Source organism: Grammomys surdaster, unplaced genomic scaffold (assembly GCF_004785775.1).
Source record: "Grammomys surdaster isolate TR1022 unplaced genomic scaffold, NIH_TR_1.0 126278, whole genome shotgun sequence".
Lineage (NCBI taxonomy): Eukaryota > Metazoa > Chordata > Mammalia > Rodentia > Muridae > Grammomys > Grammomys surdaster.
This window is the reverse complement of record NW_021621078.1, coordinates 2,570,739-2,596,927: the sequence shown is the minus strand read 5'-3', so window position 1 is coordinate 2,596,927 and position 26,189 is coordinate 2,570,739. Positions and strand designations below refer to the sequence as shown.

At 47.6% G+C, this 26,189-nt stretch overlaps 1 protein-coding gene across 1 annotated transcript in view; it reads left to right on the top strand.

Moving 5' to 3' along the window:
* The window catches only part of Rhbdl3 (rhomboid like 3), a 55,644-nt gene that overhangs the window by 2,080 nt on the left and 27,375 nt on the right, over nt 1-26,189 (top strand). The window contains exons 3-4 of the mRNA XM_028759376.1: nt 15,982-16,140; nt 19,814-20,038. Of these exons, the coding sequence (XP_028615209.1) occupies nt 15,982-16,140; nt 19,814-20,038 (384 nt within the window). The remainder of the gene's footprint in view (nt 1-15,981; nt 16,141-19,813; nt 20,039-26,189) is intronic.

The window sequence follows — 26,189 nt, the reverse complement described above, 5'->3', positions numbered from 1 at the left end:
GAGATAGGACAACTTGTATTAAAGTTTTCAATATGCAAGTGGATTGCAGTAGGAGGTTGGGGAGGTGGGGGAAGGAGCATAAAAGAAGCATTCGGCTCCTTTTCTGCTCCTACTGCTCCTATTATAAAAACTGCTTTGCCCCAGTAACATAAAATCTCTGTCATCCTTGGGGAGGAAGATCTACTCACAAAATGGGCTCCTTCGAAGGTTGATGTTGTGTCTCATTCCGCAGTGGGGATGGGCTAGTTACAAATGAAAAATAGGATGTGTTTATTTGCAGTGCCTGGAGTATATGAGGAGTGAAGTTAGAAACGCCAAGTGTTGGGTTTGAATCTGGAGATGGGCATTTGACCTTCAGCAGGGAAATAGTTCTTTTCTGCTTGGTACTTGGGTTCTGTTGGCTCTCCTCTCCGTGCTTGTACATAGTACAGGAGAAGAGATAGGAAGACATTTCAGTGTTGGTGGATTCTGAACACTTAAATCACAAGCAAGAGCAGCTGTGATATGAAGTTGTGCAACTTTAAGAGATCTGCTGTGTAAGGCAGGCATGCTGGCACACACCTGAGATGCCTGCCTTTGGGAGCTAAAGGCAGGACAGTCAGGAGCTCAAGGCCATCCTTGGCTATCCAAGCCTTTGAGGCTAGCCTGGGATAGTGAGTAGGGGGGTGGGGGAGCAGTTGAAAAGGCATCTTAATCAAGACCTTTGTTTTAGGTGGGAATGTTTTCAAAAAACTTTTGCTTGTTTTTTTAATGTGTATGGGTGTTTTGATTCTCTGTGCACCATATTGGTACAGTGCCTTCAGAGGACAGAAGAGAACGTCAGATCCCCCGAGACTGGAGTTGTCAGCTGCCATGGGGGTGTTAGAAACTGAACTTGGATCCTCTAGAAGAGCAGCCATTTCCTTAATCAGTAAACCATCTCTCCAGCTCCCTCCCATTCTTTGAAACAAGGTTGTTGTAGGACCCAGGTGACACTTAGATGCTGTAGCATTGAGAGAGGTGATGTGGGATACAGGGATGAAGGAACAACTCAGGAGCTGCTGACGTGAGTGAAAACAAGAACTTCCTGTGGCCAGGTTTCCACTCTCAGTATAAAGAGAAAAGAGATCTATTTTGGCTTGTGGTTTTGGATATTCTTTTGGGGACAGGGTTCGAGACAGGAGACAGGGTTTCTCTGTATAGTCCTGGCTGTCCTGGAACTCACTCTGTAAACCAGAATTTAGAAATCCTCCTGCCTCTGCCTCCCAAGTGTTGGGATTAAAGGTGTGCACCACCACTGCCCTGCGGTTTTAGATATTCTAACCTATAATTGGATGCCCCTCCCCCTAGCAAGGAAGCAAACCAAAGCAGAAGTATGTAGCTATCAGGGTGAAAGCCACTAGCCTCATGACCATGTGACAAAGAGAGGGCCCCCTTTCAGACATCTACAGTCACTTAAAGGCTTCTTATTAGACCCAAACTCATGTTTCTCCCACTTTCCAATAGCTCCAAGCTAGGGATCAAACCTTTAACACATGTCCCTTTGAAGGTGACAATGAGGTTGGAAGGGAGATACAGTTATAGGAAAATAGGAAATTATTAATAGACCCAAGTAGCTGAGGGGAACCACAACCCCAAATGAGATCTAAACTTGAGGGGAGAGGAGAAGGTAGAGTTGGGGGTTGGCAAAAACAACATCTTTCATTATACAAGTTTAATGTGGGGACCCAGCCAAATGCAATGGTCCCATGGGACTGAACATGTGGGCTCATGGGGAAAGAGCCTGGGTGAGGATCTTAGGGGATGTCATCCTTGATGCCTGGCTCCCACCTTAAGGGCCACCTACTCTCCCTCTGGTGCCTAGGAATCCCAGCTGCTTGGCTGACACCTCGAGGCAGGAGGGACCCATGGTCTGCTGCTGTTACTCTTAGCACCAGGCTGCCAGTCCTTCGCACCTCCTGCCAGATTTAGAATAAGAACCTAGAACACAGTGTGCCATGCCTTCCTTCCTCTGTGTCTTTCACATTTGACTAATTTCCTTTGCCAGTTTCTATGTGTGTGACTACATCTTTAAAAACAAACCATTTGGGTGAATGCAAGAGAACTTCCAGTGGGAAGCACATGAGCTGGAGAGCAGCTCCAAGCAGAGGGTGTGTGGCACTCGGTGTCAGGCATCAGCCTGTAAAATCCAACTGGAGGCAAGTCCTGGGCTCCCCCGCTTCTGGAGAGGCCCACACAGAGATCATCCAGGCTGGGGAATGTAGCTCAAAAGGAGAGCACTTGCCAAGCTCACACAAGGCCGTAGGCTAAATTCTCAGCATTGAAGAAATAAAAATAAATAAAAAATAAAAGGGAAACCCATCAATCATTCTAACAGGCAAAATGAGTTCTAGGAAAGCAGCCACCAGGTCTCACTCTGGGCCATTTTTCTCTTACAGTAAGCTCTGTCTGATTTTTTTTTTTTTTTTTGTGGTTTTTCAAGACAGTATTTCTCTTTTAGCCCAGGCTGTCCTGGAACTCACTCTGTAGACTAGGCTGGCCTTGAACTCAGAAATCCGCCTGCCTCTGCCTCCCAAGTGCTGGGATTAAAGGTGTGCGCCACTACTGCCCGGCCTGATTTGTTTCTTTACTTCTTAAGATTTATTTTATTTTTATGGTTGTTTTGCCTGCATGTCTGTATACCACGTGTGTGCAGTACCCATAGATTCCAGAAGAGGGCGTTAGATCCCCTGGAACCGGAGTTACAGACAATTGTTTGCTGCCATGTGGGTGCTGGGTATTGGACCCAGATCCTCTATAAGAGCAGCCAGAGCTTTTAACTGCCAGTGAACTTGGTGACCATGGAAAAGAAAGTTTGGCTGGAGACCCTGATAGGCTAGTAGTGAGTTAGTGAGACATGACACCTATCACAGCCATGTGATCCATGCATTCGTCTTCCAGAGGTTGTTCGTGGAGATGCTAGGGTCAGAGCCTGGACCGTGACAACTCTAACAAGCTAGACTTGATCATTCATCCTCTTTAGGTCGATTAAACAGACACACAACACAAAAGCAGAGAAGGGGATTTACTCAATGTGACCACCTTGGGAAAAGCAATAAAGAGATCTAGTGACTCTTAGAGAGAGTCCATCTTCTGTGCAGACGTGACATTTGGGTTTCAGAATTAACAGCTAAGTCATGGTTGAGATGTGCCCCCACACCCTTCTGCAACATCTTTCTCCCACTGTAGTTCCCCCCCCCCCCCCCCCCGCGGTCTGACTAGCTGTGAGAACTGCTTTCCTCACTTTTATGGCTGTAAAGAGACACCATGGCCTCGACAACTCTTATGAAGGAAAGCATTTGATTGGGGCTGGCTTACAGTCTCAGAGGGTCTGTCCATTAGTTGTCATGTGAGAAGCACGTGCCACATGCAGGCAGACACCATGCTGGAGCAGTAGCTCAGAGCTCTTGGTGTGAATCCACAGGCAGGAGGAAGAGACACTCAGCCTGGCTTGAGCATTTGAAACCCCAAGCCCACCCCAGTGACACACTTCTTCCAGCAAGGCCACTCCCTGGTGACCAAACATTCGAATCAACGAGCCTATGGGACCATTTTCATTCAAATCACCACTATTTCCTAAGTTCCTCCAACTCACTGGCACCAGGCTTCAGCCTTTCCTTCTCCCAGTGAGACTCCTGGGGGAAATTCCAGCTTATCAGTAACTGACCTAGTTAAGTTACTATTGCCATCATGAAACACCATGACCCAACATTACTTGGGGAGGAAAGGGTTTATTTGACTTACACTTCCATATCACTGTTCATCATTGTAGGAAGTCAGGACATGATTCAAGCAGGGCAGGAACCTGGAGTCAGGAGCTGATGCAGAGGCCATGGGAGGGGGTATAGGCTTGCTCTCTCTAGCTTACTCAGCCTGCTTTCTTATAGAACCCAGGACCACATGCCCATAGGCGGCCCCACTTGCAATGGGCTGGGCCCTCCCCCCCATCAATTATGAATTAAGAAAGTCTCTTATAGGCTTGTCTTTTTTTTTTTTTTTTTTTTTTTTTTTTTTTTTGAGGCAGGGTTTGTCTGTGTAGTTCTGGCTGTCCTGGAACTCACTTTGTAGACCAGGCTGGCCTCGAACTCAGAAATCCATCTGCCTCTGCCTCCCAAGCGCTGGGATTAAAGGTGTGCGCCACCACTGCCTGGCCACAGCCCAATCTTATAGAGACATTTTCTCAGTGGAGGCTCCCTCCTTTCTCATGACTCTAGCTTGTGTCAAGTTGACATGAAGCTAGCCAATACAGGAACTATTGTTTCAGTAGATATCCAAAGGGAGGGGTACAGAGTTCTTTTGAGCATAGCTTCATGCCTCCTAGGGTGGTTACAGAAGTCAGAGGCATTGGCGCCTAGAGCCACCGGGGCGGGCTGTGCCTTCTTTGCCCTTCCTGGGTCAGGGGGACACCAGTGGTCCTCTGTCTCCAGGGTGTTAAGGTGGAATTGGCTCAGCTCTTCTTGCCCGTTCTTTAATATGCAGAGAAGCCTTGTCCAGCATGAAGCTGACTGGCCTCCCAAGGGTGAGAAGTCACCATGTTAGCCTTGGTGGTTGGTGGCCACCCTTCAAGTAAATGGCCAAGATGCCTCCTGGGATTAGTGGTGAGATCTGATGACCCTGGTCTTTTGGATGCTTTTCTGTCCCCACTGTTCTGTCCTTTGTCTGGTGTGCTCGCAGTGATACAGCGGGACGAATTTTGCCGCTCCTTCCTCACACAGAAATCACCACAGGGAGGAAACTGGCAGGCAGTTAGCTTGTGTTCCACATGTCCTGTGTGTTCATTTTCTACTTAGACCTCCCTATAAGGGAATTGTCTTTTTATTTTAGGGGCAGTTCTTGATGGGTTTTCCTAAATATTTAAATAGGTTTTTAAGTTATTGGGCCAATGAGATGGCTCAGCCAGGAAAGGCATTTGTGCTCAAGACTAAGGTCGTGAGTTCAATTCTTAGGACCCCATGTTGTAAAAAGAAGTGAAGTGACTCCCAAAATTGTTCTCTGATCTCCATGTGTGCACTGTGTACACATGCCCTCCCACAAAGAATAAATGTAATATAGTTAATGTAGTTCTAGGGGTATAGTTCAGAGGCCAAGTGTGACGTAGCCTGTGTGAAGCCTTGGAGTCAATTCCTAGTGTTATAAACAAACAATATAGCAATAATAGTAATAACTGTAAGTATTAGGTGTTGTTACAATGCAAATTCATGGCAAAAATACAGTACTGTTTTTAAAAGTTGAATTTAAAGCTTTAGATTTACATATTCAGTTATCTGTGGGTGGCACATATATACCACGATATACTTGTAGAGGTCAGAGGGCATCTTGTAGGAATTACTTTTCCGTTCTGTGGATCCTATGGATTGAACTCAGTTGTCAGGCATGGCAGCAAGTACCTTTACCAACTGAGTGAGCTATTTCCTAGGTCTTCTAAAACCACTCTGAGCCCAAAGGAACTTTCTGCTTTCTCCTCTGGGTGTCTTGTGAGCCTGTGGGTCTTCTCTTGCCCTGACCCAAACCCTGGCCTCATTTGTAGTTTCCCTGCAAGCTGGCTGTCGGTGTGGGGGTGGTCATGGTGCATCTGTGACTGAAAGGAAGCTCCAAGGAGATGAAACTGCTGAGTGGATTATGGGTGAACCACAGAGAAAAATGTCTTCCCTGGAGACAGCCACATTGGCCATGGCCCTGGAACACATGATTAACCAATAGAGTAGGGCTCCCAGAGAACAACAAAGCCATGCTTTAACTGGGGCCCACCCCTAGGCTCTGCATCTCAGCTCCTTATCCAGTCGCCTCCAGGACCACATGCTTACCCTGCTCCTACTCCAGTGACCTGGGAGATCGGGAGTCTATTAACTCTTTGATCCCTGACCATTCACAAAAATGCACTCTGATAGAAGCAATAGGACCCAGAGTGCCTAGCCCATGTACTGACTGGCGTTTAAAGGACCCTTACACCGGGCGTGTACACTGGTGGTACACGCCTTTAATCCTAGCACGTGGGAGGCAGAGGCAGGCAGATTTCTGAGTTCGAGGCCAGCCTGGTCTACAGAGTGAGTTCCAGGACAGCCAGGGCTACACTGAGAAACCCTGTTTCGAAAAACCAAAAAAAAAAAAAAAGAAGTTTGAATGAATGACAGCTCAAACTAGAGTTCCAGAGGCTAGAAAGATGGCTCAGTTGCTATAAATCTTATACACAAACAGAACTACTATAGCCCTGTGTGCATTGCTTGGGGCTGAGGGATCCTCTCCAGGAGCAGCCCCTGACCATAGGGCTCCATGACCATGGCCCACTCTCATCTGTGCTGTTGTGCAGCTCCTGCCCTGCCAGGGCCGTAGGTTATTAAACAGTCAATGGAAGTATCTGTCCAGTCTTCTCATTCTGTGAGTGAGGAAAGAAGGTCCCTTGATGTGATGGCGCCTGAGCCCCTGTGTGCCTGTTAACATACTCCTTTGCTAACTTGGTACCCTGCGTGGTGATGGAGACAGATGGAGAGAGGACTTCACTAGCCTGGCAGCAGTGGGAAGGGCAGGCAAACTCCCCAAGCCACAGACTTTCCACAGAAACTGTAGAATGACAGCTGACCCAGCATTGTTGGGAGGATGGGTGGAGTGTGCATAGCTCTAGGCATACATGGTAGAAGCACCAGGTAAACACTATATACGTTGCTGGCATGAAAAGAAGTGAGTCCTGCTTCCCAGATGGAAAATGGACATGTAATAGATCCAGAACTTGAATCAAAGTGTCCAGATTCCTGGTCCAGGTAGGCTGCCTTCCTATGCTGGAAGCTAAAAACCACACTCCCTGCCAAACTGTCCAGAAAGAGTCTTTGGACATACATGTCAATGCCCAAGCACTGTCTGCTCACCTGGCTTGTCTGCTCAGGGTGAGAAGTGAAGGGCCAGGACAAGGTGTCCAGCCACCAGTAGGGTGGGCCAGGCTGCCTCCTTCCCATTGCTTGCTGGACCTTCCATTGGTGGCGTAGTGACACCAGGCCCAGAGTACTGTCTTACATCGCAGGAACGGAGTCAACGTGTCTTGAGCCATAAACAGACACAATCCCAAGCCCCTTTTGGAGATTTTTGTTTAAAAGTGTTGTCTCTACATGCCCATTCCCACTCTCTTTGAGGTAAGGTCTTACTATTGCCCTTGCTTTTTTGTTTGTTTGCTTGTTTTGTTTTGTTTAGTTTGTTTTTTGAGACAGGGTTTCTCTGTGTAGTTCTGGCTGTCCTGGAACTCACTCTGTAGACCAGGCTGGCCTTGAACTCAGAAATCCATCTGCCTCTGCCTCCCAAGTGCTGGGATTAGAGGCGTGTGCCACCACTGCCCAGCTCACTAGGTCTCAAGCTTAATCCTGCTTCAACCTCCTGACTGCCCAGATTACAGAAATGTGCCAGGCCCGCCCCCACCTCCAGACTTTTCTGAGGCAAGCTTAGGTCTATATTGGTAAAACTCCTTTGATGAAGCACACACAATGTCTAGTGTGTGGATGTCTGTCATCTCTACTTCTCAGCAAACTGATGAGGGAGGTTGTTGTGTTCTTTGTTGCTGTTGTTATTATTGTTTTTTTTTGTTTGTTTTTTTAGGTTTTTGTTGTTGTTGTTTTTATTTTCTGAGACAGAGTTTCTCTGTGTATCCCTGGCTGTCCTGGACTCCTTTTGTAGACCAGGCTGGCCTCAAACTCACAGGTCCACCTGCCTCTGCCTCTCACGTGCTAGGACTAGGTATGTGCCACCATACCTGGCTCCATGTCCTCTTTATAGAGGAGGACACTAAGACTGGAAGAGACAGGCTTCCCCAGAGATATGGAGCACACTGGGAGCTCTGCAGCGTGTCTGCTTGTCCACAGGACTCTGGGTGGCTTCTGTAGTAGGACAGGAAGAAAAGCAACTGTTCAAGGCTTCTGCATTCCTTCTGCCTGCTCCTGCTCCGCGTCCCTCCTCCCTCCTGGACTGCTCAGCTCTCTCTGTTCTGCAGACTAGATGGATTCTGGGGGGTTTCTAGGGAAGGAAGCAGGGAACAAGCATTAAAAAAGAGGAGAGACAAACAGATGTCAGATCCACTCCTGACCTCACCTCCTCCTGCTTCCTGACTGCTGCTCCCTGGAGGATTCTGGGTTTATGGCTATGACCAGGGCTTTGGTTCCTGGGCAGTCCTGATAAGCTGGCCCAGATGAGTCAGTCCAGGTACTACATCTTTTCCTGATTCCCAGGGCACAGCTGCCTTGTGTCCCCTCAGAGCCTGGGATGTGGGCAAGCAAGAGGAGGGAGGGCTTCCATGGGGCTCTCAGAAAGCTTTGGGGTAGTACTGAAGAAGTGGGATCTTCTGGGGCAGGCACTCAAGTGGAGAGGGCCGACATCTGCTCTCACCCACCAACGCTCACAGGCAGTTTCCCACGTTCTGGGAAACGTTCAGGCCAGTCTTTTCCCTTTTCCAGCTGCTGCTGGCAGAGCAGATGGTTTTCTGGAGATGCTGTTTGTCCAGCCACTCAGCCAGCCTGGATTCAGGCCAGGGTGCCTGTTCTGCCTCCCTGACCAGCCCGCTAGCTGCAGCCATTGAGATTTGGCTCTGAGACCCCATGAAGTGAGACAAAGGTGGTGTTCAGGAGCCTGGCATCAGGACTGGTGCCTGGTGAGGCCTGAGCTGCCTCCCCTAGCTCCCTGCAGTATCAAGTGAAAGAGAGAAGTACACTGGGACCCTTCATGGCTCCAAATGCGGAGGCTGAAGGGCAAGGAGGGGTCAGAACCTGCTCTTAGCACCAGTTCCCTTCTTCTCTGACTGAGGCCTGAGGTCTGGGGAAACCTACCTCTTGCTCAGGAGCGAGTCTGAAGATGCCTGTACTCATATGGAGAGCCTCTGTCAGGTGGAACATAACATATCTGAGGGCTTGCTTCAGTTTCTCTATCTGTTAAATGGGACTAATCACACTTAATTGTGCTCTGAAAGTCGGTGTTTTGAAGAATTGAAGGGGAAAGGTCATGGGAAGGACAAGGGGTGGATCGATCCTCTCTCTCTCTCTCTCTCTCTCTCTCTCTCTCTCTCTCTGGATTAGCATCCTCATTTGCAAGGAAAAAGTGGAAAAGAAAGCCCCCACTCTCCCATCACAGGCCTCCTGACCTCGCCAGCTGCAGCCTGGACTTTTTAATTTATGGGGCTGTAAATGTCCATGAACGGGCCAGAGCTCCCCAGTGGACTGTGGCATGCTGGGTAGGGACAGCTTGGCTCCCGGACAGTCTCATTAATTTGTTCTGTTTAGAGACTTGGGAATGAAATAAGGAGGTGACAGATGGGGGAATACTCCACCCATAGGGCAGCTGCCTGCATCTTACCTTGTCCCAGCACACATGCCCTGTGGTCATTTCCTTTTGGACAGACAGGAGACAATTGCGGATAAAGATGAGAACTTGCCCAGATCCTAGGTCCTCATGTCCTGGGCCTGAGAGGTCTTTATGGGATGGCAGCTAGCTTGTCAGCTCCAGAAGCTGCCATTGGAATCATGTTGTGTACTTGAAGCTTTTGTTCATGAGATTCTATAGATGTAAAAGGAAAGGTCTTCCCCGGAGTGAGAATTCCAGGCCTGGGAGCAGGAACCAGACTGGAGGTTGTCTGGAAATGCAGCCTGTGCAAGTCATAAATGCATAATAGATAGAAACTAGCTATGTTTCCTTTCACGCTGTGAGAATGCTGTGTGGATACTCTGAAGCCTGGGGCAGCTTTCTGGCTCACACGGAAAGCTAGGCTGCTGTCCTGGGTGCTGAGCAGGCAAACCTCTTGCTCTGGGGTGGTTTGTTCCCTGAGAGCTCAGCTCTGTGACCCCATTAGGCCAATCACTGATTTCTCAGCCTCTCTTGGGACCTAGTATCCCCAGTCAACCTTCTGGCTGGGACTGGATACCACATAATTCTAGTTTTGCTGCTTCTGGTATCAGCTGCCTGACAGCCTGTGACACTTAAGAGCAGGAGGCAGAGGGCTGGGTGTCCAGCCCTGGCAAAGGGGTCTGGGTTTCATGAGAGGAACGTGATTGTACTGTGGATTTGTGATTGTTCCTAAAGGTCCCACACAGTGTTATGGTCAAAAAACAAATGCTGTGCTCAAATAAGGCCAATTTAGACAAATGTTGAACTGAACGAAATCAAATTTCTCCACTGCTGGGCCTGGCAGAGCCCTTTCTGTGGGTGTTTGCTTCATGCATCCTACGAGGGTTTGCTAACTAGGGGAAAGACCATGGTTTTTTTGTTTGGTGTCAGATTTTCATCTGCACCTCCGTGTACCCCCATGGTCATCACCTTCCACAGCCTTCCGTGAAGTCCCACTGAACTCTTATGGACCACCTTGGGTCCAGAGTTTCATGAAACACACATTGGGAAGATCCAATGTCATGAGTTATATTCTGTACAACTGAGGGAAGCAAGGAAAGTCAAGGGCAGGGTCAGTGAACCCCATGGAGGAACCTCAAATTATTTCTGTGCAGACCATTTGTTCACTCTTTAACTGTGAGATAGTCTCTCTTAGTAGTTTTAGTCTCTGCTTGGTTCCCCAACCATACAATGAGGGTGATGTCTCGGCCACAGTAGATCCTTAGCAAGCATGTGAGATGGATGGGTGGGTGGATGGATGGTGGATGAGTGGATGTATGGGTATATGTATGTGTGTGTGTGTGTGTGTGTGTGTGTGTGTGTGTGTGTGTATGTGTGGATGGATGGATGAGGGGGAACTGGCCAATTTTTTGAACTCTTTAGCCACACTATCCCTGTGATTGGAGGTATCCCAGGTTCTCTGTTCTGCCTGGTAACAAATATATCTAAACATATCACCATCTGCTCAAACTTGAGTAGCTTAGCCCCTGGTGCCCTGGCTTCCCACCCCACCCCCACCCTGAGAAGGGGCTTTTATAACAGCAAGTACCTTGCAGATTCTCATCAGGTCTAAACGGAAGGAGGGAAGACCATGTAATTTTCCAGCCAAGTTGGGACACTTTAGAGCAAAGGAGGAGGAGTGAGTCATGTGTTTGGAGAGTAGGTGTGAAGCAGTGTGTGGCCACAGAGCGACCAGTGTGGACGGAGACCTGCAGGCTCTGTGAAGTTAGTACCTGGTACATACCAAAGGCCTCACACACATCAGCTCCATGGATTGTGTTGTTCAACTGAGAAGGAGACAGAAGGTCAGCACATAAACAGGTTCATCGTGGAGCTGTGTGCCTCTGGGGCTCAGAGGCCACAGTCTCAAAGCATTCTGCAGCGCCTTTGCACTTGGGTTGTTCTTGGTGTGTGTGCGTGTGTGTGTGCGCGTGTGTGTATTTTGTTTGTTTATTTGGTTTGGCTTGGGTTTTGAGGCAGTGGTCTCCCATAACAGACAGTGGCTGTCTTCAATTTGATATGTAGCAGAGAATGACATTGAACTCCTGAGCTGCCTGGCTTCTATGTTCCACTATTGTAGGACCACACCGTTTTACCTGGCTCCCCATCCAGTTATTTGGCCCCAGACTGATGAGTTCCTAACCGTCTAACTCACTCAATGACACCAGTACCACCTCACTTCCCATTTACTCTTTGAAGGTTCTGTGACTCAGCATAGATCAGCTGTCCCCAAAGGCTTAATGGGCTGTGGCTTTCCCTACTCGATTCCGCTTCTATATGGCCCCATCTATCCCCACAAGAAGCCAGAGCTCCTCCTACCAATTCTTTGATGGGAAAACTGAGGCACTTGTAGTTCATGAATTATCCCCAGCACAGCAGCTGGGGGTGGACTCTTACCTAAATCCATGGAAGATTCAGTGAGTCATTTTCCTAGACCAAGTGGCACAGGAATCAGCACAGGGAAGGAGATGAGAGAAGGCTGTGTGTGTGTGTGTGTGTGTGTGTGTGTGTGTGTGTGTATGTGTGTGTGTGTGTGTGTGAAGAACATCAGCCACCTAGGAGATTAGCAGCCTGTAATCACTGGTGGGATTAAAAGTCCCTTTGGAGCCTCCTGAAGCTCTTTTCAAGGCTGAGGCAAAAGGGCAGGATTGTGGGAGGACTGTGTGTTCTCTGTGCTCAGTCTCCTACGCTTCGGTCGAATGTGACTTTCTCCTCCAACAGTGCACCCTTGTCCAGCTCTGGGCCATCCTCCTGCAGCTCAAGACCCACTTTGGCTACTGCCTTCTTGCCAGGCTCCTGCCCCACTCACTGATATAATCGTTCCCCCTGCAGCACTGACTGTCCACTTCAGACTAGCCCTGTCAGGCTGCCTCCAACCCATGTTACCCCCAGTTCATCCTGCAAGTAGCCTGCTGCCCCAAAGAGTGATTCCAGGGCAAGGACCTTGGAGAGGCAGCTTCAGGGGCTCTAGCAAGTTCTTAACAAGGAAGTTGCATTTAAAGGATTTGCTCTGCTTCTCTCCCCCCAAGTAGTACCACATTTCCAGTGTGACCTTACTTCCTGTAGGCCTGAGGGTGTCTAGCAGGTAGCCAGACCAAGGACACAGGGCCCATTTGGATAAAGTGATGAGAATAGCCCCTGGCTAATTGCTGCCCTAGGTTGGCATCTGCCCACTCAACAGATGGGCCAGTCAAGGCTGAGCTTTATAAAGACAGGAATGTGATTTTTGCCTTGCCCCCTGCCACCTTGCTTGAGAGACACAGACTCAGAAGTCCTCAGCTTTCTTCTGAATGGAGAGACCTTCTGATTTCAGAGCATGTTATCGCCTGTCCTGTTCCCTCCCAAGCTCCCCTACTTCTTTTGTCCCCTCCTGTCTCCTCTAACCAATACCCCACTGGTGCCCCATGCCCATTGCCAGCTCGGCCCTTGCCCTCATTGTCTGAGGTATTAGAACCCCAACAGCCAGCCTGGCCCTGTCTCTCCCCCTTCTCCAGTTATCCTCTAGTCCCTGAGGCCTCATTATTAGGGTAGTGGTGACCTCCCCATTGTCTGGCCTGTCTGGCCCTGGCATGAAAGGTAGAGTTTTGGCAGAGAATAGAGGCTCGGCCTGATTCCAGCGTGTTTTCTGCAGTGTAGAAAGAGCCTGTAATGTGCTTGGGCCGGGAGGCCTGGGGAACCACAGGGCAACCCTTGTCACTAGGACAACAGCAGGGATCCCTGGAGGGGGAGGGGGAGAAGGAGAGCAGGTGGCTCTTTGTTTGGTGCCTGATCCCAGCCCCCTGCTTCATCTTCCACTGCAGGCAGCCCTGAGAAGGCTCCTGGGAAGAGATTGTAGGCTGTGCTCCCAGCACATGCCAAACCACTGGGCTGCCTCCCCTAGAGAGGCAGAAGAGGTTCCTTGATGTGAAAGGGACCTTTGACCCCTGCAGTAACCAACAGACATCTTCCCAGGACCTATAACACAGTCTTGAGGTAATACAGACCAGTCAGTGCCAGGCTAAAGGGTCCCATATGATAGGGTCAGACAGAGTTGGTCCATGTGGCTTAGGATAGTGGTCTTCTGTACCAAAACTCTGTCAACTCCTGGCATTTTTAACCATCAACCATCCCTCTCTCGATTCCCCTGCCCCTCTCCTCCTCTCTGCTTAGTTTCCACATCTGAGCACAGATCTTTGGTCCTCCAGTTTTAATGCTGGCCGGACTGAGCTGCTTGAATGTGGAATCTGTCTGCTGCTTACAGGCAGGCTGCTGTACTCATCTTTGCTAGTGTTTTCTCACCTCTGTGCCGCTTCTGTACCATGGGGATCACAACGTGTTCTCTTCCATCTATTGTGAGAGGAGTCAAATTCTGTACAAAGAGGCTAGAGAAATGGCTCAGTGGTAAAGAGCACTTACCTGTTGCTCTTCCAAGGGACCCAGGTTCAATTGCCAGCACCTATGCGGCAGCTCACAATCATCTGTAACTCAAGTTTCAGAGGATCCAACCCCCTTCTGGCCTCCATAGACACTAAGCACACAGGTAGGGCAAAGATGAATATGCAGGCAGAAACCTATCCATATAAAATAAAAAATAAATAAATCTTTATAAAAGAAAAATCTGTACAAGTACACAAAACGATGTTTGGGTCCATAAAAACAAGGCAAACATTCGGTGTTATTACTCTTTTTTTTTCAAAATTACATTTAGAGTGTGAGTCTAATGTCTGTCTGTCTGTCTGTCTGTTGGCCTGCCTGCCTGTGTGTCACAGTACAAGTGTTGTGAAAGTTGAAGGATAACTTGTGGGAGTCAGTTCTCGCTTTCCACTATGTTGGTGCTGGGATTGAACTCAGGTCATCAGGCTTGCCTGCAAGTCCCTTTCCCCGCTGAGCATGTATTTTTGTTTTAACCAGGTGTGGTGTCATACTCCTTTAGTCCCAGTAAAGGGACTTGGGAGGCAGAGAGAGGTGGATCTCTGAGAGCTTCAATGCCAACCTGGTCTAAACAGTGAGTTTCAGGGCAGCCAGGGCTATAATAGAGAGCTTGTCTCAAAAAACGAAAAAAGAAAAAAAAAAAACCCAAGAATCTATTATTACTGTTGTTGTTGTTGTTGTTAGTGTGTGTGTGGGGGGGGAACTATCAGAGGATGGTTTTGGGGATCAGTTCATTACTTCTTCCCCTGTATGAGTTCTAGGGATCGAATTCAAGTTGTCAGGCTTGCTTAGCAAAGGCCTTTTATCTACTGAGCCATTTCATTGGCCCTAACATTTTTAGTCTTGGAGATCTTGAGTTTCCTGAAATACTTGATGGAAATAAGTAAATGGATATTGTCATGCCTGGTACCTGGTGCTAGGGTGGAGGATGTGATCTGAACTTGGTCTCCTTGGAGTTGTCCTTTCCTAAAGAGTTCTGAGAGCAGCTGAAGGCCCCTGACCATGCTTTCTGACTCTCAGGATTAGATTGTCTAGACACATTGTACACAAAAGCTGCTTTCTCAAAACAGCCTCTGTTAACCTTATCCAGGGAAAGGAGCAACATGTGTTTGACTTCTAGCTTCATTGCCTGTACTTTCCCAAGGTCCACGGCGATTCAGTGCCTCCCATTCCTGTACTGGTGTCAGACCCAGGGACTCTTTGTGCTAAGCAAGCACTGTGCCACTGAGCTGTATCCCCTGCCTTCCATTGCCTTTAAAAACCCAAGCAACCCATTGCAGCTTTTCGAGGTATACACTGGAGTCCCATGTGAGTTGCAGTGTCATTTTCTGGCAAAGTATTGAGAGTAGGCTCTGTGAGCTCTGAGGGGAAGGAACAAAAAGGGATAAAGACTTTTTCTAACTGAACCTAAGAGGCTTCTCATGGAAAATTAGTACCTGTCTGTCCATTGAACATCCCATTTATTCATCAACAAAACTTGATTGATGTAAGGCAGATGCTATGACAGGAGGCACTGGCCTCAGAGGAACTGCAGCCCGGTGATGAGGCAGAAATAGCTAATGATGGGTTGCCTGGGAAGCCTGGCCCCTGTCCAGGGTGCAGGGGAGTTTCAGGAAGTTAAAGAGAATGGTGTAAAACGCACAAGTGCAGCAGGTGCAGATGGTGGTGGTGCACGCCTTTAATCCCAGCACTAAGGAGACAGAGGCAGGCGAATCTCTGTGAGTTCAAGGCCAGCCTGGTCTGCAGAGTGAAGAAGGTACACCATGGGGATGCTAGCGTTCCTTCTGCATGGGGGAGGCTCGGCTCCTTCTTTCCCTGTCCCAGAAGTCTTTTGTCTCCTCCACTTACTGAACTCCACTCCTGCTTTTCTTTCTACAGTTAGAGTAAATGGAAGGAAGGGTCTGGAAAGAGCTGTAGCTGGGTAGTAGAGGGCTAGTACCATTGAAAAGAAAATCAACCTGGCACTCTGCAGGCAGAGACAGGTAGATCTTGTGAGTTCAAGGCCAGCCTGGTCTAGAGAGTGAGTTCCAGAACAACTAGGGCTGCACAAAGAAAAAGAAAGAAAGAAAAAAAAAACTAAACTAAAAAGAAAGAAAAGAAAAAGGGAAAGGAAAACCAACTTTCCAGTGAGGGAGATCTGGGCCCCTCACAAGCACTGGGAGAGGTGGTACTCCACTGACTCTGCTCTCTGTGCTTTGTCTTCAGTTTGACCCTGGGAGCACTGGCTACATCAGCACAGGAAAGTTCCGGAGCCTCCTGGAGAGCCACAGCTCTAAACTGGACCCACACAAGAAGGAGGTGCTCCTGGCTCTCGCAGACAGCCATGCAGATGGGCAGATCTGCTACCAGGACTTTGTCAACCTGGTGAGCATTCTGGAAAGGGGATGGGCTTAGAGACACAGGAAGTAGTTTTAGGCAACAGGTGTTTTTGTTTGTTTGGTTGGTTGGTTGGTTGGTTGACTGACTGTGTGTTTGAATGGCCTCAGCTTCAACAGGTGAGAAGATATCGCCATCATTGAAAGAAACAGGTCCCAACTAAATAGAAAAAGACATGGTTGGCCTGGGAACATATATTAGGTCTCCTCAAATATGTTTCAGCAAGGACACAGTTTCATGAAGTTTTTTATAGTAATAGAACAAAGAAAGTTATAAATCAAGACATTTTAGAAACACATCAGAGAGACGGGTTAAGCAAGATGAGTGTCTTAGGGTTTCTATTACTGTGAAGAGACACTACGACCAAGGCGTATAAAGGGAAACATTTAATAGGGGCTGGCTTACAGTTTCAGAGGTTCAGTCCATTATCATCATGGCAGAAAGCATGGTAGAGATCAGCAGGCATGGTGCTGGAGGAGCTGAGAGTTCTACATGTTGACCCGGAAGCAGCAGAAGGAGATTACAAAGACACGGTAGCCAGATTTGAGCTTCTTAGACCTCTAAGCCTACCTCCACAGTGACACACTTCCTCCAGCAAGGTCACACCTACTCCAACAAAGCCACACCTCCTAATGGTATCATTCCCTATAGCCAAGGATTCAAATACGTGAGTCTATGAAGGCCATGCCTATTCAAACTATCACATGGGGGAATCTTTCCTATAGGCTTCAGATACTGACTGACAAACAAACAAACAAACAAAAACAACAATAAAACACTCAGATGTTGTCTGATGACATTCTTAGCCTTTGGATTGTTGGAATCTTGTGATCTGCTAAGTTAATAAATTCCAAAAGGGCTGGTGTGGTGGTGCATGACAGAGACAGAGGCAGACAGATCTCTGTAAGTTCAAGGCCACCCTGGTCTACATATCTGAGTTCCAGGTCAGCCTGAGATTCATGTCTCAAAACAAAAACAAAACAAACAAAAACTAAATTCCAGAGTGATTTTTACTTGTCAGTCATAGGATGTCGGGTCTGGTACAGAGGTGGGCAAGGAATGGTTATTTAGGAGGCTGAAGACAACGAAGGAAAATTAGGCTCTGGACCTCCAAAACCACTTTCCACATGGCTGCCATTCAAATGAGTCAGTCTGTCTTTGCAGACACAGCTTGTTTCCTGGAATTTCCCTTTACACTACTAAGGTCTTGATTTCCCTTAAGGCGCCTAGTAATTTGAGTCCTTCCCATTGTGATAATAAGGTGGCTGCACTGCACCAGCCCTTTCATCCTTGGTTCCCAACATCTTTGTACACAGAGTCTCTTTTTGTGTCAGGTCCTAGCTAAGGCCTAAGAGTTCTTTCTGTGCACTGGCCTGGATTGGGTTGGTGGGATGTATTAGGGAACTCAGTTAGTGTTCTTCCCAGGAGCTGGGAGTGGGGAAGTCCTGGCAGGAGAAAAGATAGATCAAGCCAGACTTCCTAGGAATGTGCATAACTAGAGGCTTAGACCTGCGGGCGACTTCTGGAGGGGCTGTGGTTCTTGAGTCTTGCCCATTTTCTGTTATCTTTGGTGGAGACACACCCTCTCCTTGGGGATTGATGCTATGTTCTTTCAGAGGCTTCTGCAGCAGGGTTACAATGGGCTTCAGATGTCTTAGGCAAGCTGCACTCCCCACCTCGAGTGGACGGGACATCAGTAGACATTCTATGAACTAGCAAGGTGAATACAAGGCTGAATTCTCGTTTTCCCATTGATGAGATGGTCCGCTCTCTTCATGTCGCCCATGGGGGATGAAATTCTGTGAAGTTCCCTGTATTCTTAGACATCAAAGGCCTCGATCAGGGAAGCCTGCTGTCACTGCCCCATCTTAGCTTTCTATGATGTGACTGCCCAGACAATGATGGCTTCAGTGGCCTTTCAGCTGCAGGTTGCCGCAGTCTGATGTAAGGGTCTGGAGGGAACTGCTGTAGACATTTGAGGGTCGAAGACCTCAATTCTGAGTAGACTCGGCCAAAGCTGAGCTCAGTCAAAGGCTCTCAGACTGGGCCACAAGAGTGTCATTAACAACACCAAGAAGTAGTCTGACTCTGCCTTGTGCTCAGCCCATAGGCAACAAGTGCCTGCCCAATCTCAAGGCCCGGGGAAGGTGTCTCTCTCCTGTCTGGCTCCATTCCAGTGGATCCCTCTGTGGGATCTCATGATGAGACGTGACATGATGTTGTCACATTTTTCTGTTCAGACTCTGAGCTGGAGCAGCTAGTCACAGCCTGCATTCATGTAAAAAGGGCCACCCTGGAGCTTGACCCTTGCTCTGCCTTTGCTGCCCACTCTTTGCCTCTTTTTTCCCATTTGTAAAATGAATCCAATGGTTCACACAGTGTTTCACAAGGACCAAATATGATAAAGGACTGTATTTGTAAGTTTCTGTTGGCTGTCAATCTTCTGCCAGGGAACCTCCCTGCATGATTTCTGTGGCCCTTCTTACACCAACCCAGACAAAACAAATCACCTTTATCCAGAAGGTTGGGAATGGCTAGAAGGACTTGCCTAAGGACAGCTGGCCAGAGGAGGCTCACTTGAAGCCACACAGGGACCAATGAGAAGCAGGACTCAGGGGTGATGAGAGGACTCTGCAAGGGAGGCTCCTAACACATGGCCCCATCTGAGCCTGGATCCTTTCTGTGCCCTCCAGAAAGAGCTGTGGACTCCTATGTCCTGCTGGTCTCATTCATCTTGATAGCCTTGCCTATATCTTGCCTTCAGGTCTGGCTAGATTATCTCTTGCTGGTCCAAAAAGTACATCAGTAACTATATGCCAGTAGCTTGGAAGCATCTGGGCTCTTGGGCCAGCAGATCTGGGTCATTTGGACTTCTTCCCCTGGGAATAGTTTACAGTATGATCCTGAAGAGAAAGTCAAGGATAGCACAAGTTTCTAGAAGCTGGAAGTTAGTCTAACTGCTGGCTGAAGCAGATAGAGTTCTATGGGGGCCAGGCCAGGACTGCTGAGGGCAGGATCTGGTCTTGGTTAGGCCCGGGACTTGTCATATGTCCTAGGAGACACTAAGGTGTCATGGCTTCTGTGGCAGGGCATTGAGTTCTGATTCTGGCAGTGTCTAACAGCTGGCTGACCAGGACCTACTTGTACCTTCCCAAGCTGGTATATCTGAGGATGCTTACTCTTCCTCACCTCTGGCCCTCACCTGAGCATCACCTCCTCCAGGAAAGCCCTTGCTGACCACCTTGGTCCACACTGGCCTACAGTCTGTGTATTCTCTCAGAACTGAGACTGCTGGTTACTTCTCTGTCCTCAGCATCCCACTGACTCCCCTGTGTCTGGTGATGGCTCTGACATTTGGGATGGGACAATGAGAAATGAGTGGATGGGAAGAATGTATAAGTATGGGGCTGGGTTTGAACCTGTGACATTTTAGGGCTCTCTGTACCTCAGTTTCCTATTAGACAGAAGAGATCTTTGGGGTCCTCATCTAATGGAGATGATCTGAGCATCAGAGATCAACACTGTGGTATTGTGGGGTGCTGCTTAGAGCTCAGAAAGCAGGGATTTGGATTGCTCTACAGAATATGCAGGCTGAGGTGTGGGTGCGGGGTTTCCCTGAGGACCCGGCTCTGACCCTCTCCCCACTCCATTTCCTGTGCAGATGAGCAACAAACGTTCCAACAGCTTCCGGCAGGCCATCCTTCAGGGAAACCGCAGACTGAGCAGCAAGGCCCTGCTGGAGGAGAAGGGGCTGAGCCTCTCGCAGCGGCTCATCCGCCACGTGGCCTACGAGACTCTGCCCCGGGAGATTGACCGCAAGTGGTACTATGACAGCTACACCTGCTGCCCTCCGCCCTGGTTCATGATCACAATCACGCTGCTGGAGGCAAGGACCAGGGTGAAGGCAGGGGCTTTCTAGACCTGGGGCGGTGTGGGGAGAGGAGTCTCTGAGGGGATGGGGAAGGCTGCAGATCCAGTAGCACTTGTCCTGCTTGTTGGAGCGTTGCTAGGGAACTCATGGGTTATTATAGCACTAGGCTGCAAAGAGAGTCCAAAGTTTTGAGGGATGTTTTGCTTTGCTTTTTAAATTTTATTATTTGTGAGTCTGTGTGTATACAGAGAGTCGTGGGGGTGTCTACTGAGGCCAGAAGAGTGTCAGGTTCCCTTGGATGTGTAATTAAAGGGTGTTACCTCGTGTGTGGTACCATCAACCCAACTCCTGCTCTCTGGAAGAGCAGCACCGTCTGGAAGAGCAGCCTTTTAACTGATGAGCTATCTCTCAGCCTCTTGCTTTGCTTTTTGGTTTTTGAGACAGGGTCTCACTAATCCCAGGCTGGTTGGGCCTCACTGTGCATCCCAGGCCGGCCTCCAACTCTTGCTCTCCTAGCCCTAGCCTTCAGCTCCCGAGCTGGGCTATGCCAGTTGCCTGGGCTAAGTGCCTTTCAGTGAGCACTCCTGGCAAAGGTTATTTGAGGCTTTTTTTTTCTTCCTGAAGCAAAGTCTCCATATTTCTGCACTTTTCTACACAGTAAAACAATGTGACAAACTCACAGATTTGGGGATTTAGCCAGACAAACTCAATAAAGCCAATTTATGTAATTCCTCCCCTGGAGGACTAGAACAGCATCTGTTGGTCCCTTGGGACTTCATTTCCAAACCATAATGCTGGAGTCACAAGAGCTTCCCCAAGCTGTCCCTGGAAGGACAGATACCTCCATAGACTGAGAGAATGGACAGGTACTTCCTGGATACAGAAAGAGTACGCATTGACCTCTGGGAAAGAGTGTTTGTGAACAAGGAAATGAAGTTTTTAAAGAACATTCTCTCTTTAGGGAATCTGCCATACTTCTCAAAAACCAATCATTTTTTCCAAATCAACAAAAACCATTTCCTCTTTTTATTTGTTTTATTATTTATGTTTGTGTGTGCACACCCACACGTCAGTGGAAAGAAATCCTCAGATCTCCTGGAGCTGGGGATCGAACTGGGGTCCTCTGAAAGAGCAGCCCCAAACCACACTTACTATTCTGCAAAAATGAGCCCTGCACAGACAAGAGACTCTCCAGGTACTCCTGTCTGTGACTTGTCCCTGTGTGATGGAACTCAATTCACAGTTCAGCACTGGAACTCCAGTAGCCCAGCTAGCCCAGCCCACGTCCGGCTTCTGCAGCGATGCCAGGCTTCCTTTTGTCATTCTCATGTCTCTGGTCATTTCTCCTCTAAAGCCACGTGCTTGATTAACTCCTCCGCACGAGGTCTCAAGGTCTCCTGCCTCCTCTTTGAGGCAGGTGGCTCAGTTTCATGGCATCCTTTTTATTTAATCTTTGCAATCCATGAAGGGTCACCAAGAGTTCAAGGACAGGCTGGGCTAGAGAATGAGATCTTGTCTCAAAAAAAAAAAAAAACAAAAACAAAAAAAAAACAGGAATGGGCCAGAGATACGGCTTAGTAGATAAAAGCACTGGTTGCTTCTTCAGAGACCTGAATTTGATTCCCAGAACCCACATGGCAGCTCACAGCCATCTGTAGCTCCAGTTCCAAGGGATCCAACTCCCTCTTCAGGCCTCTGATGGCACCAGACATGAGTGGTGCACTGATATATATGCAGGCAAAACATCCACAGAAATAAAATAGTAAGGAAAATTATTTTGAAGAAACTCTAAGGCAAAGGCAGGTGGATCTCTGAGTGTGAGGCCAGCCTGGTCTACAGATGGAGTTCTAGGACAGCCAGAGCTACACAGAAAAATCCTGACTTGAGAGAAAAAAGAACTAAAACAACAAAAACAAACTAACAAAACAAACAAAAAGCTTCCCTCTGTTCTGCAGGAAGAAATCTGTCTGTTGTTATGGTTTCATCCGAGCAAATGTTGCAGTGGTGTTTTTCTGAGGTTTCCTTAGCTGTGTTCTTCCAACGCTTACTGTGTGGGGCTGTTTATTAACTTCTATTTGAGGACCCACGATAACGAGATACCTTGGAAGCTCTGCTCGTTGCCAGGGCACCTGAAAGGCATTAGGTAGAGAGAACGGCTGTGCGCGTGCGCATCAAACCTAGGCTTCATGCACGTTAGGCAAACACATTACCTCTGGCCTCTATTCCCAGCCGCCTGAGCAGCAGCCTGAAGAGTGTAAGCTATGTCCAGGCTTAGTCCAGAAAGCCCAGTCTGACCTGAATTATACCTTCCTTCCCTAAGTGTGTGCTGGGCCTTGAGCTGCCTCTTTGTGTTAAACTTGATGTTTGCTATTGTTCTTATTTTGTCAATTTAAATTTTTAAATGACATTTACTTATTCATTTACTTGCTTTGTGTGTGGGGGGAGTGTGTGCATGGGGCCCATGTCTAGGTGAGAGGTCGATTTGTGGGTGTCCATTCTCTCCTTCTCCTTCTAGATTCCAGCCTGAGCTTAGGTTACCAGGCTCTGTGCCTAGTGCCCTACCCACTGAGCCATCTGGTGCCCCCAACTCCATCTTAAACATATCTTTTTGAATTTTTAAAAATTCTTTATTAGACGTATTTACTTTATACCAGTGAATATGTGTGTGTGCACCATGTGCTTACAGTGTTCGCAGAGGTCAGAAGAGGGTATTAGATCCCCTAGAACTGTAATTACAGATAGTTGTGAGCTGCCATGTTGGTGTTAGGGACCAAATCCAAGTCCCTTGCAAGAGCAACAAGTGCTCTCAACTGCCGGGTCAGCTTTCCAGCCCCTGGCTTTGTTTAACTTATTTATTTTATTTTGTTGTAAGTGTGTGTGCCTGAGGGTATATATGTATTTTCATCCCATTTTGTTGTACTTTTAAGAAAGGTCTCTTCCTTACAGGGTATAGGAGTGCATGCTTTTAATCCTAGCACTGGGGAGGCAGGTGGAGCTCTATGAATTTGAGGCCAGCCTGGTCTACAGAGTGAGTTCCAGGACAGCCAGGGTTACACAAAGAAACCCTGTCTCAAAAATCTAAAAAGTAAAATAAAATATAAAAAATATAAATTGAAAAAGTAAAGAAGAGAAAAGAAAAGAGAGAGTCTTCCTTTTTATCTAGCTGCCCTTAGACTATCCTGTCTCTGGAGTGCTTGGATTATAGCTGAATGCTGCCATTGTCAGCAGCCACATCACTATGTGACCACCGGGCAGGGCAGTCTAACTATTGGTACCCATTTTCAGATATGGAAAGTGAGGACCAAATAATTCAAATAATTTGCCTAGGTTTGTCCAAAGGAGCCAATGTTTGTGTTCAGATCGGTTCATACTTTAAACTCTTCAGCTATATGGATTTTGAATCCTCAATATATAAAAAAGCTGATTTAACTCTCTCAGAGCCCAAGGCTTCTATTTCCACAGAGCTGTAGTAACCCAAGTCTCTGGTTCCACAACAGATAGAAAATGAGGGGACACGGAGCTGCTGGCCACACCCCACACCAACAGTACAGGAGAATGATAGCACCCACAGCCGGCAGTGAGAGAAAAAACACAAAACAGTTTACAGTTCTTCTGTCTTAAAGAAATTCAGGGCTGTTGTATCTGGGAGGGAAACCCCCACCCTCCTGGGTTTCTGCACTGTGGTAGCCCAGCTTGGTACCCAAAACATTCTTAAATGGCTCTGCACACACTCCAATTATGAACACAGGGACACAGCAATACATTTTACAGTGAGTTCCACAGAAATCACCAAAGGAAATACCCTTCCTGGGCCTAAATAAATATACTTAGTCATCTGAAAAACCGATATGTGGGATACATACGTGAAGACAAGGAGAAACCAGAGACCTTGTGTGCTGTTGGACATGCCAAGTGGCACAGCCACCAGGGAAACTGGGATTTCTTCAGAAAATGAGACACGGGGCTGGAGAGACAGCTGAGGAAGGGCAATGGAACCCGGGTTTGATTCCCAGACATACAACATGGTGGCTCACAACCATCTGTAACTCCAGTTCTAGAGGATCTAGGCAGGCACCAGGCACACATGTGTACACAGACATGAATGTAGGCAATACACTGAAACACATAATAACTAGTTTTGTTTTATTAATACCATTTATTTATTTATTTATTTATTTATTTTTGGTTTTTCGAGACAGGGTTTCTCTGTGTAGCCCTGGCTGTCCTGGAACTCACTCTGTAGACCAGGCTGGCCTTGAACTCAGAAATCCGCTTGCCTCTGCCTCCCAAGTGCTGGGATTAAAATTGTGCACCACCACTACCCGGCACTTGTTTTGTTTTTGAGACATGGTTTCTTTATGTAGCCCTAGCTATCTTCAAACTCACTTGGTAGACCAGGCTGTCCCCAAAAAGAAATCTGCTTGCTTCTGCCTCCTGAGTGCCAGAATTAAAGGTGTACAGCACATCGCCTGGCTTCAAATAATAACTTTAATAAATGAAACTTAAGACTACTATCTGGGCTGGAGAGATGGCTCAGCGGTTAAGAGCACTGACTGCTCTTCCAGAGGTCCTGAGTTCAAATCCCAGCACCCACATGGTGGCTCACAACCATCTGTAATGAGATTGGATGCCCTCTTCTGGTGTGTCTGAAGACAGCTACAGTATATTCATAAATAAAATAAATAAATAAATCTTTAAAAAAAAAAAAAAAAGACTACCATCTATGCTGGGCAGTGGTGGCGCATGCCTTTAATCCCAGCACTTGGGAGGCAGAGGCAGGCAGATTTCTGAGTTTGAGGCTAGCCTGGTCTATAGAGTGAGTTCCAGGACAGCCAGGGCTACACAGAGAAATCCTGTCTCAAAAAAAACCAAAAAAAAAAAAAAAAAAAAAAAAAAAGACTACCATCTATGTAGCAATTCCATTTCAGAGTTAAGAGCAGTGACTGGAGAAAAGCTACTTGTCTACCTTGTTCACAGAGACATTCACAATAGCCAATAGGTGGCAGAATCCAAGTTCTCACTGACCGATGAATGAGTCATCAGAGTGAAGCAGATGTGTGCATTGGAATATTATTCCACCTTCAAGGCAACTGCCTAATTCTGCTCAGCATGATAGGGTATTCCTGTGATTCCAGCACTTTTGATGCTGAGGCAGGAGGATCATGAATTAGCAGCCAGTCTGGGCTGTATTCTAGGCTAACCTGGGCTATCTAGCAAGGATGCTATCATAAAAAGAAAGGAAAGGAAGGAAACTGACATGTGGTAGGTCAGCCTGGAGAATAGACAATGCAAAATAAGCCTGTCCCAGAGGGAGGGGTGCTGTGCAATCCTGTCTGCATGTGCTGCAGCCCTAGCTGCACAGAGCCCTGGGATGGGCATGCTGATGGTAAGACATAGAGGTGTGGGGGTGGGGAGGTGCAGGGAGGGACAGCAGGGAGTTCTTGATCATAGGTACAGAGTTTCAGTTCTGTAACATGAAATGAGCTTTGTGCACAGGGAATAGTGCGGGTAGCACAGTGAGAATGTACTTGGTGCCGTTCAACCATATGGTGAAAACTGGCCACGATATTAGGTAGGTTGTCAAGATGGCACACAGATGTAGAGACACACACACACACACTCACACACACACACACACTTACACTAAAAAAATAAAGTTTAAAGAACTTATAGATTCTAAATTTATATCCATTCTACCACCATGTTTTTATTTTTACCTTTATTTTTTCTAGTTTAGTTTTATTTTTAAGAAACGAAACTTTGGGGCTGGAGAGATGGCTCAGTGGTTGAGAACACCAACTGCTCTTCCAGAGGTCCTGAGTTCAATTCCCAGCAACCACATGGTGGCTCACAACCATCTATAATGGGATCCGATGCTCTCTTCTGGTGTGTCTGAAGAGAGCAATGGTAGTGTACTCATATGCATAAAATAAAATCCTTAAAAAAAAAAAAAAAAAAAAAAAGAAAGAAACGAAACTTTGGGCCGGGCGGTGGTGGCGCACAACTTTAATCCCAGCATTCTGGAGGCAGAGGCAGGAGAGGGCGTCTCTGGGAGTTAGAGGCCAGCTTTGTCTTCGAAGTGAGTTCTAGGACAGCTAGGGCTACATAGAGAAACCCTGTCTTGGGAAAGAAAAGAAGAGGAAGAAGAAGAAGAAGAGGAGGAGGA